The sequence below is a fragment of the Ruditapes philippinarum genome, unplaced genomic scaffold (assembly GCF_026571515.1).
Source record: "Ruditapes philippinarum isolate M1 unplaced genomic scaffold, ASM2657151v2 ctg86_1_1_1_1, whole genome shotgun sequence".
Taxonomy (NCBI): Eukaryota; Metazoa; Mollusca; class Bivalvia; order Venerida; family Veneridae; genus Ruditapes; species Ruditapes philippinarum.
This window is the reverse complement of record NW_026864957.1, coordinates 245,015-263,980: the sequence shown is the minus strand read 5'-3', so window position 1 is coordinate 263,980 and position 18,966 is coordinate 245,015. Positions and strand designations below refer to the sequence as shown.

The following is an 18,966-nucleotide window of genomic DNA, read 5'->3' as shown; positions in this document are numbered from 1 at the left end:
AGCCTTGCGGAATACAGTAAAGCTCACACAAACCACGGTGTTAGAGTTGTTAGAGGGTTCTGGTGGCAATAAAACCCACGTTGAGCCTCAGGAAACACAGTAAAACTGACACAATCCACGGCGATAGGCCTTATAGAGGGTTCTAGTGGCAATAAAAGCAATGGTGAATGGGTGATAGCCTCGGAAAATACAGTAAAGCTCGCAAAACCCACTGTGATAGGCCTTTTTGAGGGATCAAGTGACAATAAGACCCACAGTGATTACCTCTAGGAATACAGTAAAAGTCACACCGGTGGTGATGGGCCTTTTAGAAATGTCTGGTGGCATAAATTCCCCCGCCTCGTTGAATACATTAAAGCTCACACAGCCCAAGCTGAGGGTACTGATGGTACTAAAACACACGGTAATGGCTTCGGGGAATACAGTTAAGCCCACACGTCCCGCGATGATAGGCCATTGAGAGGGCTCTGGTGGCAATAAAAGTCACGGTTACAGCCTCAGGGAATACAGCTGTCACAACCCACGCCGATAGACTTTAGAGGGTTCTGGTGGGAGTAACACCGAGAAATACAGTAGAGCTCACACAGCCCACGGTTTTAGCTTTGGGGAATACAGTGAAGCTTACACAACCCACGGTGAATGGCCTTTTGGAGGTTTTTGGTTGCAAAAATACCCACAATGATAGCCTCGAGGAATACAGTAAACCTCACACAACACACGGTTATAGGCCCTTTAAAGGGATTTAAAAACCCATTGTGATAGCCTCGGGAAATAGAGTAAAGGTGACACAACCCACGGTGATAGGCCATTTAGAGGGTTCTGGTGATAATGAAACCCACGGCGATAGCCTCGGTGAATACAGTAAAGCTGACACAACCCATGGTGAAAGACCATTTAGAGGGTTCAAGTGGCATTAAAACCCAAGGTGATAGCTTCGGCAAAACAGAAAATCTCACACAACCTACGGTAGTAGGTCTTTTGGAAAGTCTGGGTGACAATTTAACCGACGATGATAGCCTCGGGCTACTCGGGGAATAAGGTAAAGCTAACACAACCAACGGTGAAAGGTTTTTTACAGGGTTTTATAACCCACGGGGATAGCCTCGTGGAATACAGTTAATCTGACACAACCCACTGTGATAGGTTTTTAGAGGGTTCTGATGCCTATAAATCCCACGGTGATACCCTCTAGAAATACAGTAAAGCTCACGCATCACACTGTGATTTGCCTTAAGAAGGTTCTGTAGGCAAAATTACCCACGACGATAACCTCGGAAAATACAGTAGATCTCATACAACCCATGGTAATAGGACTTTTTTATGGTTATTGTGTCAATAAAACCCATGGTGATAGCCTCGGGGAATACAAAAAAGCGGGCCCAAAACCACACGGTTTGATAGACTTAAGGGGGTTTTTTAGGGGGGAAAGAAAAACCCAGGGTGATACCCTGGGGGAAATACTGTAAAGCTCCCCCAAACCCACAGTGGGGGGCATTTTACATTTGTAAAAAAACCCCAGGGGATAGCCTAGGGGGAAAAAAATTAAAGCTCATTCTTCCCAAAAGTGATAGGCCTTTTTAGGGGGTTTTCTTGTGGCAAAAAAAACCACGGTGTTTTGCCCCAAACTAATATTTTCAACTGCCCCAATGGGGGCCATCGGTATTTCTCCATCACAGCTGTACCTTTTAGCTAAAATGATTCAACGCCTTTTTTTTTAACTACAGGGGTATATGCATTTTCACGGTTCTTTAAAAAAAAGGCGGGCCAAAATAAGACCGGTATTTCTGATTCTTTGAGTGAAAATTTTTGCTCCCTGGACGGTGGCCCAAGGGGAATGAAGTTGTCAAACATCTCAACCCAAATGTAAAATTTTTGCTTAAAGCCCTTCTCGGGCCCGCCCAGGGTTCCCAAAAATTAGGGAAAAAAATTGTGTTATTTCCCAAAGGACTTTGTTTTTAAAATTTCAAAAACAGTTTCCCGGGCAGCATTTCCCACGCAGGCCCCTAAATTGGTAGAGGGGACTTTCCCCATTTTTGGCCCAGATATCAAAAAAGCCATCGCGGGGGCCGTTGCACCTGGGGATTATTTGTCGGGCTGGTATCCCTTTAAGTTTTCATTGGTCCAATCGGACATACATGTATTTCGGGTGACATGAATAGAAAAATCGTATGTTACTTTTTGAAATAACGAAACAAGCAGATATTTATATTTAAGAAATAATTTATTTACATAAAAATGATCACAGATTCATTAAAAAGAGAAATGTTTGTAAAAATAAAAATGATATAATAATAAGAACAAAATGAAATGACAACACTATAAAATGATATTAAAGGACTGAAATACTGGACATTGTGCGATACATTAATATTTATAAAATATTTCATAATCACATACTTCGGAGTTGATAAACTTTGTTTTGGTACTCTAGGATTTGGTAATTATTTAAATCCTTTTATGTTATTTACATCAAAATCCATTCTCGACAAATGTATAATGTTTATTTATTTTTTAACCTGCTGAAAATAGCACATATTTATTTTAATTTCGGTTGTTGTCCATAATTTTTTGTCTTTTAAATTCTATTTTTGGGTCCCAAATTTCGGGCTTTTTGCATTTGGTTTTTAAAAGATCAAAACCTCCACTTTGAAATTTAGGAAAAAGGATTAAAAGAAAAGCATTTTCCCCCCAACCTTCCCCCCCGTGTTGTTTCCCTTTTAAATTTAATGAAAAAAAACCCCCTTTTCCCAAAATTGTCCCTAAAAAAATTTATGGGCATTTCTCATTAAAAAAATTTTTAAAAATTTCTAACCAAAATTTATTGGGGGTTAAAACTTTTTTTTGGTTATAAAATTTTAAACTGCACCCCGGGAAGTGAAAATTTGTATAAACAAAAATTGATAAATTTAAATTTTACAAACGCCATCATCGTCTGCTTCTTTGATCATTTCTTCAACTTTCCCCATCGGTAAGTCTCTTTGCCCCTTGTCCCTTATAAATTTTTTTAAAAAATCTTTCTGCACTAAAAACAAACCCGTTTTCCCGTAAATTAACGATAAAAATGTTCAAAAAAAACAGTTCAGGCACTCGTATTCTTAATTTTTTTTTCAAAATGGGGCATGTGGGGAAAGTGGGGAAAACATTTAGGGCACTTTTCTTTTATTTTGAGTTTTTGAAAAAAGGTTTTAAGGGGGATCCAAAATTAAGAATTTCTTTTTGCAAAAAAAATAGCTTTAGAGATATGGAAAAGACTTTCCCGCTTTTTCTGACGGGGGAAACCTAAGATTTTCCTTTTCCCTTTTAAAAATTTCAAGGGACCCAAAAGGGCCCCCAAAGCAGAACCACCAAAAGCTCCTTTAAACCCGCCTGGTCCCGCTTCCCCCAAATTTCCCCGTCGGAATTCAACCAAAAGTGGGAGGGGGAAGTGGTTTGAAAAATCAATGACCCTTTTAAAAAACTCCCCCCCGCTGCCCCCCATTTTAAGGCTTTAATCCCCTTTAGGCTATTCATTTAATGTGTGAATGAAAAATTTTAAAATATTGTAAAAATTTAAAAGGGTTATCTAAATAACTCAAAATTTTTTAAAATCAAAAGCCTTTATTTTACAGGGAAAAACGTTTTTTTACAATGTAATTTAAAGTAATTGACATCTGGGACAAAAGTATTGAACGTGACAAGAGCTCAAGATTTGCCCCCCCCAGTAGGGCGCACGTGCCCCGGGATTTTTTTTTTGTTTAGTTGAAAATAGGGTAAAAAACCCCCATAAATAAAAAGAAAAAAGAGGCCAAACTGAATGTTTAAAATTTTTAAAAGTATTTTTTATTTTAATTTTCAACCCCACCAAAATGTAATTAAAAAGTTTAGGCCAAAAATTTTTTAGAGAAAATCCGTAATATTTAAGGTGGTGTAAATTTATGCCAATGTATAATGCGTTCATTCTATTTTCCTGTTGAAATTTAAAAGATAATACTTTGATGAAATATCTTAATTATATTCAACATTTTTTATCGAAAAGCAAACTTTTATTTTCAAAAGGTTATAGATACTAGTATACATTTTCGTTTAATATTTTTATAACTGTTTCATCTTTATAACAGAAAGGCTTCCACCGACCGACCGACCGACCGCCCGCCCTGCACCCCCCCCCCCCAAAAAAAAAAAACAAAAAAAAAACAAAAAACAAAAAACACAACAAAAACACAAAAAATACAACGCAAAATCTCAATGTCGTCTGCTTACTTACCCTCTTTATCAAATACCCTGAACGCTTGTAAAAGTTGATCGTCTGGTTCCGGAACTGTTAGACGTTTTGCCATTATGTTTAGATATGCGTCAAAATCTGTCTGTACTTGACCTATAAAATAAAAACCCAACAATTTTACAAGGAAGAATAGTAAATGTGATAAAATTGTCAAGTGTTCGTGTTTTTTTTGAGTTATCAATCTACATGAAACAATAATCGTCTTGACATAGCATGCTCCACGCTGCGTTGTGCCACAGATATACATACATTCAACTCCATGGTTGTGCATTATAAAAAATCAAAGGAAAAAAAATCGTATTTCGGCCTCTATCTTTCATAACAAATATGTAAACAAGACTGTCATTATAGCTATTAATCGCTCACCGGAATACACATTCAAGTTGCTTAAATGAATCATTTTGTACAGATTTTGGTGCGTTTATTCGTTTGACACAAAAAGCGCTCTTTAATACATATTCTTAAATTTTAAATTAAACACGACCTACGAACAAAAAAGTTTTTGTTTGAATATTGTTATTTGTTTAACAGTGATTATGACTGTCAGTTTTACGTTTGGCAATAAAGTATGATTAAATTCAAATTCTGCTTACCCTCTTCGCCGTCTGGTTTCTTGACTAGCTCTTGAATCTCACTCTCTGTTGGATGCTGGGCCATGGCTCTCATGGCTTCACCAAGCTCTCGTGCCGTGAGATATCCATCATTGTCACGGTCAAACAATTTAAATGTCTCCTCTAACTCTGTAATGGCAATTTTATATATTCAACATATTCATTGTCCGTCAAATTTTGTAAACTGTCTAGAAGAAAGGATAAATATGGAAATTAAAACTTACATTCCATAATAATATAACAAAATAAAATGTTATAATATTCAAACACGGGTAGTATTGTTAACTGGAAAACATTTAGTTACTGAACGCGGACACTGATAGTTTTAAAAAAATATTTGAACAGAATTTTTTTACTTTAACACCATAATAAATAAAAAAGAAATTACAAATGTATCATTAATGGATGACAATGTCTTATGAAAACTCCCTAGACCTGATATATAACAACCCGTAGCCATTGTATCCGGTTGGAGACAAAGCGGCCAGCACAATCTGTTGGTAGCTCATTTTTTTATTCTTTATTTTATTTTTTTTATTATTTTTTGTTGTTTTTTTTTTAATTTTTTTATTATTACTGTTTTGTTTTTTTCCATTGAATTGCCTTAAACTTTGAATGTACTGTTTTAAATTCAAAGCAGGGCGAATCCATTATTCAAATTCAGGAGGTTAAAGTTTAAAGTTAAAGGTTAACTAATAGTATAACCATACCTGCTCTCTCCTCGTCGGTGATTGCCTCTACTGCCGTCTGAAATATTACAAACAGAATTGTATGTACATTGCCTATACTCGTTTACTCATATTAAGATAAAGATCATGAGTCCACATTACAATATTAGTAATATGGTTATGTTATGTTATAACATATGTAATTTTCTCTAAACTGTTACCTCTGGTATAAAGATACCCTCCCATACTAGCATTGTCTCCCGAAAGTGATAATTCAAACTGATAATGTTTTATTAGAAAAAGATATGAAATGCTAAATAACTATGAATTTGATTTTAAATTGTATGTATTTTCATCGGTAATGCTTACAAATGCATAACATTTATTTTTATATTTGAAAAGCATTTCAAAGGCTTGCAATGTTTGTTCTAAAAATGATTAACATTGTTACAGTAATAACTGTATAATCAGGACCCCCTTAGGACCAGTCAAATTATCAGAAATTATAAAATAACCAAGTAACAAATTTACAAAAATGTAATCTTTTTAAATAGATAAATAGAATCCATATTGGAATAATGTATAAATGAGCCACTGTACGACAAAAACCAACCATACTGGCGTTGCGACCAGCAGGATACATCAGACTACAATGTTTTTAGAATGACTGCATACCTGCGCATCTTGATTTCTATGTTGTATTCCATCGGTTGGCTTACAAACCACTAAACAATTGAGAAAACTGATAGGCGACAGCAATGGTCTGATCAGACTGCGCGGATGCGCAGGCTGGTCTGGATCCATGCTGGTCGCAAACCCATTATGTTGGTTTTGTCGTGACGCGGCTCAAATGTCATAATCCGATGGCTTTAATAAAATAGCATGATATTGTTGTAATAACATAGATTGTACAATAAGCCAAACTTCATATCAAATTATAGCATTTATAGATATGCAAAACATACATAAGAAGCACAATTCAAATAGAATAATAATATCTGTCATATGTTGCGGTTCGGACCGGAATATCCGTCCCGAGGGGACTCGCCCATTGGGCGGTAACGAGGCTTGTCGAGTTACCGAATCGCAAACATATGTCAGATATTTTTTCTTGTATATTCTGCTGTATTATTTCATATTTAAAATAGTTTACCTCAACATGATAAATGTTCATGGAAATTAATGCCATTTCCTCGATAATTATTTTCTTACAATAGCATAATTATAAACTTACAACATGAATAACAACGGCGAAATGACGTCATCCTAAGCACATAATTCCCTTCTAAAACGACGTCATTTTAACGCGGTTCATCCATAAAGCGCGCTAAAATGACGTTGTTGTTTGGCACGCGACTAATCTGGCACCCCCCATGCCAGATGAAATTTCCGGCATGGGTAAAATTAACGGAAACGCCAGTCTGCTATGCAAGAATAAGGAATATCAACAAGTTTAATTCAATAAGAAATATTTCTTCATGATTTCTTAATAAGAAAATGTTAACATATTCTATTAATGGCTAAAATGCACTGTCTAAATGTATCGACTTAATGCATATGATCTTGATTCAAATTAGAGAAAAATGTAAACGAAACAACCAAAAAATCTGCACAATCATTTATTGTTTCTATGTCAGGCTACTATATATTTTATATACGGTTGTGAAATATGGGGATTCAAAATATCAATACATTTATAGGATGTTCGATAAAATGATAAAATGAGCCGCGTCACGACAAAACCAACATAGTGGGTTTGCGACCAGCATGGATCCAGACCAGCCTGCGCATCGGCGCAGTCTGATCAGGATCCATGCTGTTCGCTTACAAACCCTATAACAAGTAGAGAAACTGATAGCGAACAGTATGGATCCTGATCAGACTGCGCGGATGCGGAGGCTGGTCTGGATTCATGCTGGTCGCAAAACCACTATGTTGGTTTTGTCATGACACGGCTCAAATGTAGTAACAGCATTTTGTATGCTTAAAGTCCAATATGCATTCTATAAAAAGAATATATTTGTATAGTTTTACGTTAGGATAATGCATTTGTATAGTTTAACATTAGGATAGTGCATTTGTATAGTTTTACGTTAGGATAAAAACTAGTATAATGAATTATACATCGGCGAGAACATGTTCATATATACATAAAGTAAAAAAAACAACACTTTTTCTACTATTCAGATTAAAACTTGGGTAAATTGTTTAAGTGTTACAAAAACATATTTTATCAAGATAATTGTGTTTTAGATACATGTTTTTAAGTTTCCTATCTAATCAGTATCGATAGATTTGTCTACAATTTAAGCTAGGACTTATCAACGAATTTATGCAAGCTTGTACAGTGCACATTGATAAAACTAGTGCATAATTATATAATGTCTGAAGCGGTGAAGTAATCTTTTGCTTTTAAGCCTAAATATTACATAAGATAAAATCATATTGCAAAACCATAGGGTAGCTTTAACTTAACTGCGTATATTCGCTCATTGTTGTATTGTTGTTATTTTTTGGGGGCTGGCTATAATGAAAAAAATCCGATCGGGCATTACTTCAACTCAAGACTAATGGTAAATATTGCAACTCAAATAAAAAAATAAATATATCTGGGAACTGTAAGTGTACGTGTCACAAAGTACAGACTGTAGCTTTTGACTATTTAGCCTCAATGAAACCTGTTCTGTTCTGTTTAACTGATTATTGACATTTCTGTAAAAATATTTACATTTGTAATCTTACTTAAATCCTGTAGGAATGCCGTTACATATTATATACAGTAAATTTCAAAACTTGTATTGTATTATCACGATTAACTTAAGATAGTTTCACACTTGAATGTCAAGTTAAGATAAATAGACTAACCCTTCAGAAAACAAAAGATATCAGCGCAAATATAGTGCTCAAAACATCAGCCTTTTGTAGTTTGAAATTTCCAATTCGTCAACTTTTTTAATTATACAATATTCTAATTACTCAGTCTTATTTCTTTTGTAAGATTTTAACTTTAAAAAAAAAAGTATATTTGCACCTTATTTTTGCTTTCAAATGGCTTTACATTTTTTTCCGAAACAAACAATAGTTTTTGCTAAAGCACACAAAACGAAATTGCCGAATATAAACATATTCATAAATTCTAAATTAATTAAAATGTTAAGTTCAGCTTAAGCCAGTGTTTTGGGGTGGAGGCGTTGACAGTAGCTTGTATTTACCACTATTGTTTATTTTTTCCGTGAATGTGTCCATTTTATATATTCCAACACTATAAAACTTTTGATTGTTTAAAATAACTAAAGATTAACAAATGCTAAACCTTGGCAATAAGACTTATCAATAAGCCTTGTACATGTAACTATATAATAACAATGTGAAGAAAAAAACACAATACTTTACCATAAATATTTAAGTTTTTTAAGGGGCTTGGTGTACCTGAACTTGTTAATAAGATGTTTGCCATGTTGGATTTAATAGAAGCAATTTGTATGTTTGACAGTTAAAAAACGAAGTTATGCCAAATTACTTATTTCTAACTATTATAAGCTTCTCAAAATCTATTTCCGCTTGATGGCAGCAAGTATTTATATATAGTAATATATAATTTAAAATGTAAAAAAGTAAGAAGAAAAAAATACATTACGTCAAACCAATTTGTTCAACATTAATTTGCTTAATATATGTGATTGCTAAAAACATATATGCGCCATATAATACATAGCAGTTTGTGACAGAATATATACGAAATTTCAACTTTTTGAGTTTCAAAAATTATTCAAAAATTTTACCTTCGTCATAATAAAGAATATTCCTTGATTTCACATTAACTCCAGCTTTGAAGAATTATAACAAAACTCTAATAATTTCCCTTAACACTATATGACCGACACAATATATCCAATACTTTTATAACAAGTGATCTATATAAAAGATTATGGATAAAAAGCTCTAATCATCAATGTAAACTAGCCAAAAAGGTCCCATACTTGACTGTTTATTTTAACGATTAGCCTGTATTCCATCAACATAGGAATTTGTCAAAGTCTGCCACTTAACTTTAAAGGTAGTGCTCGAAAATTTCTTAATATGACATTTTTATGATCATTATCTGTTTTGGATTTTTTTCTTCTTTCGATAATAAATTAAAAAAAGAAGAATACAGTCAATGTCAAATGACATTTTAAGTTAACTTTCTTTAAATGAATTTTAGTTTTTAAAGAAATAAAATAATTTTTGATTTTAGTCTTTCATAATTTCTTCGTTTTTTCAATTACACAATCAGTATGTTTTTCTTTGGTCAATGATTTTAAAATGAAAAAAAAGTTAACCATTAAAGGTAGTGGTCGAGAGTTTCGTCAAGTGACATTTACCTTAATATCATATTATAATATGTGTTTTTCTTCATTTGTTAAATACTTCTAAAGTAAAAAAGATGCAAACACATACACGGACCTGTTACTAGTCGCTTAAATATACACGAGAAAGAAAAAAGTGCCCCTCGATTATGATGTTACTTGGTCTAATTAATAAAAAAGTTCATATAAAAATTTATCTATTTCGTTCAGATTATTACACTCGAAAAAAATGCTTATTGATGGATCTGATCATAAGTATTTCACTTTCTTATTGTAAAGATAAAAAATCAACAAGCAAAATATATCGAATTTTAACAAATTTAAATGGATGCATGTATCTAAAAGAGTTCTGAGATTCGCTTTAATGGTATTAGCCTCGTTATCAATCATTTGATTCATCAAATATTGAGTAGTCATTTTATATGGATGAGGAGAAATCTTTTAAAAGAACATTTATGTCACCGTACCCCTCCTGTTTCCCGACCCCATCCCCCCTGCGCCCCCCCCCCACACACACACACGTGCGCGCTCACTTAGAGACACTTTTTGAAAATGTACATATATAAAGACAATAACAGATTCCACGTGATTACACATATCAATCATTATAAAACGTTACAAAATACATTCTATCTAACATATTCTAACACTTGCAGTTTAAAAACAGCTAAAAGCAGATCTAAATAAAAGAGCAAAGGGCTTAAAAACAAATCAAGCGCTACATGACTTTAAAGGAAATAAAAAAAGCTGAATATATACTGAATACTTTTCTGTCGACAAATCTCTGTACAACAAATGAATAAAGAATGAAAAAATACATCTATCAAATCTTTAAAATATAACTCACTTTTGGCATTCTGATTTATTTGATATCCACTTATTTTTTTTCTTATTTTAATTCCAACTGTTCCGTAATTGCACGCAGTACGGTGTCTTTTTTCTTTTTTCCAAACGTTGCTTCGCGTATAACTAAATTAATTGTGCTTTAATATTTCCGTATTACGCCTTAAAATCACCGTATATTTACAATAAAGAGTGGATTTTAGTGTCAAATACGTGTGATATAAAAATATTATCATACTATCCATTTTACCTTTGATTGATTCAATAGGTAGATTAAATCCTGGACAAGTCAAGACTGGGAGATGGTTTTTAATTATTTAGTTATCACTTGTGACGAATTTGCTCTTTTGTTGGCTAAATCGGATTGAAAATTACATTGTTGATATGGTAAAAACAACGACAATAGTATCGACATCAAATACCTAATACCGGTAATATGCGCTTAAAATTCATTTGATTTTTGCATGTTTAAAGGACACGTTTGATTAAAACCGTTTTTCTTTTTCTTTTAGAACCTACCATAAAACACACATTTTTAATTAAATCCAGTTTGTTGGTCTGACCTGCGTTCTTTTAATGCCTGGGACTATATATACTCTTCGACTGTTAAAATCTTAAATTTAGATACTGTTTTTCTGGAAAAAATATAAACTAAACAGAATATACTTTTCACTCTGCCTACGTTGAATCTATTAACTAAGATTATACTTAAACTTTGCACAAAGGCAACAACCGAAAACAAATAACTCGGTTTAGAATGAAACAATGTCTGGAAAAGGGAACTAAGGCATTTTATACAAGAAAACGCCACAACTTATAAAAGCACTGGGTACGGTATAATACAAAACAGGTTTGCTTTTTTTTCTATCCGCTAATTATATTTATATCTATTAATTATATTGATATGTTTGAACTGCATGTGATTCACTAAATTCAACTAATTAAAACAGTTTTTTTGCTTATTAATTTGTTCATGTTCAAAACTTTTTCAGCAAACACTTCTTTTTGATGCAATAATGAGTACACTATCAATTAAAATGAACATATAAACCACTTCTAACAAGAACAAAAATTAAGACTGTATTGTATTATTATTATTATTATTATTATTATTATTATTCTATCTTCTCTTGCGAATTGTTACTGCGAACTGGCCCATAAAATCCTGACATGATCATAATAAGTATGATGCTCCGAAACAAAAACAAAAATTATTCAACTGATCTGAGAGTACCTTTAACTATAAGAAGAACCCCCCTGTTGGTATCTTCCACCATTAAGCTGTTCAAATCTATATTCACTGACCTTAAGTCGGACCCAAGTGGCGAGATTTGATTGATTGCCGAGTGTTTTATCAATAATTTCATCTAATATCATAAAAGGACAACCATTGATAACGAATCTTTCACAACTATTGATAACGGATCTATTAGGTTTCCAGTGATTGTACAGTCAAACTTTCTGTTATGACGGATACAGACAAACCCCTGTAATTATGGGTACAGCCAATCCTTCTTTGATGACGGGTACAGGCACACCTTCTCTTACGACGTATATTTGGAAACGAAAATACAATCTTTATCAATAGATAATACGTTTAACAATAATTACTTTCATTGGAAAACAACTACGTTTGATTGTGTGCGATAGGAAACCTAGATATGTGCGTTCATTTTATTTCTATACCTAAATATTGTTCTACATGCCTATGTTTATGGTAAATATGCACTTACAATTTACACATAAAAAATATATAGAGGATATTAAATGAGTAATGGTTCAATACTGAATTTATTGAAAGAGATTAATAAAATGATGTTCTGCAAACCACTGTTTTGTAGTTAACGAGTTCAATAAATTTAGTAATGAAGCTACACGAATGCACTATTCTATATTTATATCACATATAAAACGTTTTTTTACGGAGTCGCAAAAACGGCACGGGTATGTGATAAATGTAGTTATAATTATAACACTAAGAATTTATATGTTAATGAATATCATGATGTGTCACAGAGCAGTACTTGACTCGTTTCTCTAAATTAAGTCTAAATTAAATAATAAATAACTAGAAAATAATGGACTTTACAAATTTGACGACTAGGCTTGACGAAATACTCATTTTTGATGACGTCATATGAGTGCTTTATCATCTGTTCAACATCATCAAAATCATCATCATCCTAAACATCAAAATCATTATCTTCAACAAAAACAACAACATATATTTGAATAAGAAACTGCAACTAAAATACATTTTAGCAAATAAAAGCGCATGTTGCAATACATGGATGATTAAAATAATAATAAAATATTTTCTGCAAAAAGCTATACATAATAAATAATAGTTTCTGCATAAAGCGCTGACACCTTACCAATTGGTCTGCGTCTTCAACAGCCTTCTGATTTGGGACCTGAGCCTGGTATATAGTAGATAATTTCAATATAACAACAAATTAGAAATTATGCTTTAAAAACACTTTCCTAAATTTGCTTTTTTGTCCAAAAAGCCTTTGGCAGAAGAACCTGCTAATAGTTTTCGCGCGCGACTTGAACTGTTGATTTGTAAAATTATCTGTATAGATTTTATCCCTGCAAAAAATATTTCTTGCACGATCATCTACCTAAAACATCAGAAATATTTTATTTAATTATCTTAGTCATACCAACACTGTATCTGGACACATTGTGTCTAATGAATAAGATTATAATATTATATTAGATTATTTTGAATGAATATTGTGATTAATAGCCCAACCTGTCACCCCCTACCCCCTTCTCCCTATCCAATAATATTGTAGAGCAAAATTTGCCGCATATATTTGTATTCTGAAATTTCAGAATAATGTCATATAAGTAAAAAATTATGCAATAAGAAAATCAAGAATAATGTCATTTCAAAAAGACCCCTCCTTTTCAATGCATGAAATCATTTCATTTACGCGATCTAGACACGTACATGTATATAGGGAAATATGCATTAAAATATCTTAAATTCAAAAGTTAGTTGTAGGACTACTTCAATATATAATATGAATATCAATATAAAAATGTAAAAATGTTATCAATCAAGAGCTGTGTAGGTTATAAAAACAAAATACACATTAATAGTATTTTAAGTGCCCCTACGTATTGAGCAAATAAAATGACAAAAAGTCTCCGCCATGGACAAACTTTTATAACTCAAAGAATCAAAATGTAAAATAATAAAGATATAAGTGTTCATATATTGCACGGTGGTTAATAAAAAGAAGACATTATGATTCTTTGACCTTAGAATTAAAAAATATTAGATTTTTTGTCAACAAATAAAAGTATTTCTAAGCCAACCTTACAGGCCGTATGGCCAAAGAAATCCAGAATTTGTTGATACATTTGCATTACTGGAAGTATAGCCGAAGAATTTTGAAATATGTTAATACATTTGCATTGCTGGGCGTATGGCCCGAGAATTACGGAATAATTATGTTAACACATCTACATTACTGGACGAAATATGTTGACACATTTGCTTTACTGGACGTATGGCCGAAAAGTTAGGAATATCAATACAAATTTAGCGTGAGAAGGCCTGTGACCGCAGGAATCCAGAACAAGTATTTAGCGTAAGCAGACGTTATTATGCGTTTGGCCAAAGAGTTCTGAAATATGTTAACAAATTAATCGTTAGAGACCTGTGCCATATAAAATGAATTCCGTAAAAGTATGTTCTCAAAACCTAGCTTGTTGACTAGAGCATAAATTTCACAATTTAAGGTATTTTTTCTCCAAATGATTCAAATATCTCGGTGATATTAGTTGTAACATGTGCAAACAAGGAACAGTATGACTGTCTCACTGGTAGAACAGAGCCCCATGACATCCCGTACAGCTATTCAAATATAGAATTAACAAATTAACAGGAAGTCTACCACTAAGCCATCCTCTTCTGTAAAGGTTCCACCACAGAATGTTTTTGGTATTTGGTACCTTAGTACTTAATACAAATGTAAGTTTGAATACAGAAATCAACTCCTGTGTAAATTTAAAAATGTGTTGTGTTTTTATTAAAAAACATATATTGTTTTATTTTTTTTAATACTTAATACATATGAGATTTATCCTGTATATCAAATCTGACGTTTTTCATTTATGTTAAAAGTAAATTAAAATGACTTCATTAAGACGTCATTTGAATTATAACAGAAAGCTTACTTTTAGACGAAACTTAAAATTCAACTTTGACATTTCAAATTTGAAAAGAAGGAATGGGAGCTTGCATGTTTATGTCCCTAGTAAATGCATTTTTGCATATGGAAGAACAAAACATAAGGCGGTATCGGGAGTTCGATAGTCCCATCAAAATATAGTAAATGATATTTAAGCCAAATACTTAAAAACTCTATCAATTACATCTAATTAAATAATTTCTTTTTCTGAACTTCATTAACTTTTAGGGATTACAAGTAGTGAATACAAGTAGTGTAGGCCTATATAGCTCTTGCTACATGGAAACAAATGAACAAAAAAAATCAAAGAAAAAAAATCTTAATAATGTGAACATATATACCGGTAAAGTTTCAGTGCATTGTGAAATGGGACGCTAACAATAATTATAGGCCTACATTTCAATTTTCATTTAAATTCTCAAAATATCAGGTTAAAGTCATGGTCCCGTTTTGAAAACGGGGTGCCTTGTTAATAACATGTCATGTACCGATTGTGTAAATTTAAGGAAAAATAATTGGGTATTGAAGGTAAAACATTTGTCGAGGGATAATGGTTATAATATTTTCTTTTCACAATAGTTTTCACAATAGTTTTTGTCATATTTTTTTTCGTTCTGCGTAGGTCTTTTTTCAAACCATACTTTCAGACAGTGTGAAGTTAATAAATTGCTTTTTTTCAAGGTTTTGTTATTGATCTTAGGGCTGTATAGAGTTAACATATTTTACAGAATGCCCGAATATGAAAATATTCTTATCATTCTTTCAATTAAATCTTTACACCCCTTACTTTGTTTATATGGATTCGTCCTGCTAATGTTTTAAGGAGTTATCAGTATAAAAAAAGACTAAATTATGCAGCCATAAGCACTATAAGTCGGTCAGATTGCATTGATATTCAGGCTGCCCCGACTTAATAGAATAGAACAGTCAATTTTGCAGTGATCATTCACATAGTAGTACATCATGATTTTTTAACTTCTGATTATGTAAAGCTGCCAAAGTTTTCATTCAAGAAAAATAATTTTCTTACCTATTTCAGACTATAGTACTTGTACAGTACCGAGTAGATAAATGAAAACAAAGCAGTTTTTCACTTCCACACAAAATACTAAATCAAAATAATTGTAGACCTACTATAATTTCAGAAATGCAAAAGAAGCTAAAAATGGTTAGACCTTATGGCCAATGGTGAACTTTTTGGGAACTATAACGGGACGTAAAAAAGATTGAACAATTTAATACATGTAGCTGTTATAGTTTTGTTGACAAACATATGTATTTCAAAACAACGAAGATAGGGCGCTCTAATTGATACTCTTTCGTTTCAAAGACGCAACAGTGACCTATAGAATTCAATGTCTGATTGACTTTAAAGAAAAAAGAAAACTATTTTTGTCAGACAATATCACATAATTAGCACACGTTATGACTTGTTGATCCTTTCTTTAGATAAAAATAAAATTGGCATACAGGCAATAATAGTCATGGTAGACCTTGACAAAACAAAACAAAAAAATATTAATAATAATAATTCTAAATTACAAGAAAAATGCGGACAATTTACGCAGTCCTGTCGAATTTATCCGCGAAAAAAAATCACCCAAAAATATACGAAATTGAATATCAATACATTGAGTGTATACTTGTTTGATATATATGAAAATCATTTCTTTAACACCTCGCTTAATCAAACATGTTCGCCGTGATCAAAGTAACTTGAGATGCCCGTTATTGATATCTTTATAAATAGAAACTTTTATTTAAACATTCCACACTATAATTATAGAGAAATATATCTGTGTTAGCCAAGGGACGTAATTAGTGCCGTACTATAGAAATGGTTATTTTATATAATTATATATTTAGATACACTTGTATTGCACAATATTACGTGTTTAAACGACAATGATTAATTATGCCTGACCAAATACTGGCACTCGAGATCACAAGTTTGATGAAAACTTCAAAAAGAACGAAACAGTAGCATAACCTAGCTAGCTAGACCCGTATCAAAACATATCAAATTTTTAAACTCGCTGAAAAATGAGATTTGCAAATATTATACCCACTGCCAGTTTGAAAGTCGTACTGGATAAATATTTAGTTTAGTAATTAAAAGTTAAAATATTATCATATATACTAATAAATATATTAAACATTTTTTATTGCAAATATATATAGTATTTAAATATTTACATACCATTTCTTTTTTAGAACAGCCTAATCGTTTGATCCACGCATTGATTTATTTTGTAGCTTAATTAATGCACTATTAACAGTGAGAGATTTACTTCAAATCTATACTTCACTTTTTATCTAACCTAATTTCGTCTACGCCTGAATAACCTTATGTAGAACTTAATATTGGCAAGTTCTAAATTGCTGTTCTAATTTGTCGTAAAAGTGTTTACCTTCAGAGTATCAATTTCACATTTTCACGCAGATCGATACATACATGTATTGAAATTGAAAAATATATGCATTTAACTGCCAATTTAGATGTTAAGAAATTAGGTTTTACTGAACGTGACGGTTGAAAACTAAACGCTTGAATTATAGATAGCAAAATCGTTCAATGTTAGGATAAACTATGAGTACAGGCCAATAAAATGGGAAAAAAGCAATACTCAATAAAATATATAAGGCATGATTTAAAGTGGATACATAATGAAAGAAAGTTTAACGGCGGAGTTTTGCTTATAGTTAATTGAATCTATTGGTTTTTGACGTGTTTTTATTAAGCAAAGTAATCCGGGTACAGATCGATTTATTTAACCGTATTTAAGAGCGGAAAATATAACTAGATTAATGAGGGTAAACTTTAAATTACTATAAATACAATTAGGTGTTTTGGTTTTTTAGTGTTTGGTTTAAGTCAAATCGACACATTGAACGTCATATGGCACCTTGTCAGCATAAATCAGTGGGTCTCGAGGGGGCACCTCGAGTAGAAATGCCAAACTACCAAAAGTCTCACAACATGAAAGAATTCAAAGTCACAGGCGGGATTCGAACCAACAGTGGTAAGGACATGTGAATTACAGTCGCTCTAGCTCTATTATAATTAAGAGTTTGCATGAATATTAACTACTAGATCTACTACAAGTATAAATTAAGCTACATCTAATGATTTTTTTAACGTTTCCCTTATTTTATGGTCGATTCACGAAAAAGCTGTAGCATAGAATGTCTCTGTTATTCACCACGTATATGTTAGTGTTTATCCGTGCTGTTCTACAGAAATTAGAAACTTCGACGGGAGCGATAGAGACAGGAGAATGTTTCTAATTTCTGTAGAACAGCTACGGATAAATACTAACATACTTAGTGTCAAGCTTTATTTGGCCTCATTATTATTCACTTAATTACGTCACTACGCGGTTCTATGAAGTACTATGAAAAATAGTAGGCGACTATGAACGGAATTCGATATAGTATCGACTTTTGTTCTTCTATGAAAATTAACACACACAATTTTGAAGAAATACAGCGTTTTCATTGGATGACAAATAAAGCTGGACACTAAACATTATTAGTGTCCAGCTTTATTTGTCATCCAATGAAAACGCTGTATTTCTTCAAAATTCTGTGCGTTAATTTTCATAGAAGAACAAAAGTCGATACTATATCGAATTCCGTTCATAGTCGACTTCTATTTTTCATTGTACTTCATAAAACCGCATGGTGACGTAATAAAGTAATTAATAATGAAGCCAAATAAAGCTTGACACTAAGTATGTTAGTATTCATCCTTAGCAGTTCTATACAGAAATTAGAAACATTCTCCTGTCGCTATCTCTCCCGTCGAATTTTCTAATTTCTTTAGAACAGCTCGGATAAACACTAACATATACATCTAAACCACACTCTTGTCCGTTTTTAACCTGCACTGTATATATTCCTCACTATTTTTACTCTTTCTTTCCGTCTTGCGCATTAACCTGTCAGTAAACTTCAGTCAGTATATTGGAAGAAGAAGAAGAAGAATAACGATTGTGTCTCCTATTTGCCAACGACAAACTTTGT

The 18,966-nt window shown here is 32.4% G+C and overlaps 1 protein-coding gene across 5 annotated transcripts; it reads right to left on the bottom strand.

The window, feature by feature from the left end:
* Positions 1–4,219: 4,219 nt before the first annotated feature.
* On the bottom strand, positions 4,220–17,296 carry LOC132727396 (uncharacterized). 5 transcript variants are annotated; one of them, XM_060712854.1, is made up of 5 exons: positions 17,141–17,292; positions 13,108–13,152; positions 5,583–5,619; positions 4,855–5,001; positions 4,220–4,354 (listed from the first exon to the last, which is right to left on the bottom strand). In XM_060712854.1, exons 1-5 carry the CDS (start codon positions 17,141–17,143, stop codon positions 4,236–4,238), a joined length of 351 nt encoding a protein of 116 aa, XP_060568837.1. In that variant the 5' UTR covers positions 17,144–17,292; the 3' UTR covers positions 4,220–4,235. The 5 variants fall into 5 exon arrangements, with proteins under 5 accessions (XP_060568837.1, XP_060568841.1, XP_060568840.1 ...); XM_060712858.1 differs by lacking the exon at positions 13,108–13,152 and having other exon boundaries at positions 17,141–17,296; XM_060712857.1 differs by lacking the exons at positions 13,108–13,152; positions 17,141–17,292 and adding an exon at positions 10,737–10,852.
* Positions 17,297–18,966: the final 1,670 nt, after the last annotated feature.

Coding starts and splice junctions, on each gene's coding strand:
- LOC132727396 (XM_060712854.1), bottom strand. Junction 5,620..13,107: donor TTGAAGACGCAGACCAATTG/GTAAGGTGTCAG, acceptor GTAATATTTCAG/ACGGCAGTAGAGGCAATCAC. Junction 5,002..5,582: donor CACCGACGAGGAGAGAGCAG/GTATGGTTATAC, acceptor TTGCCATTACAG/AGTTAGAGGAGACATTTAAA.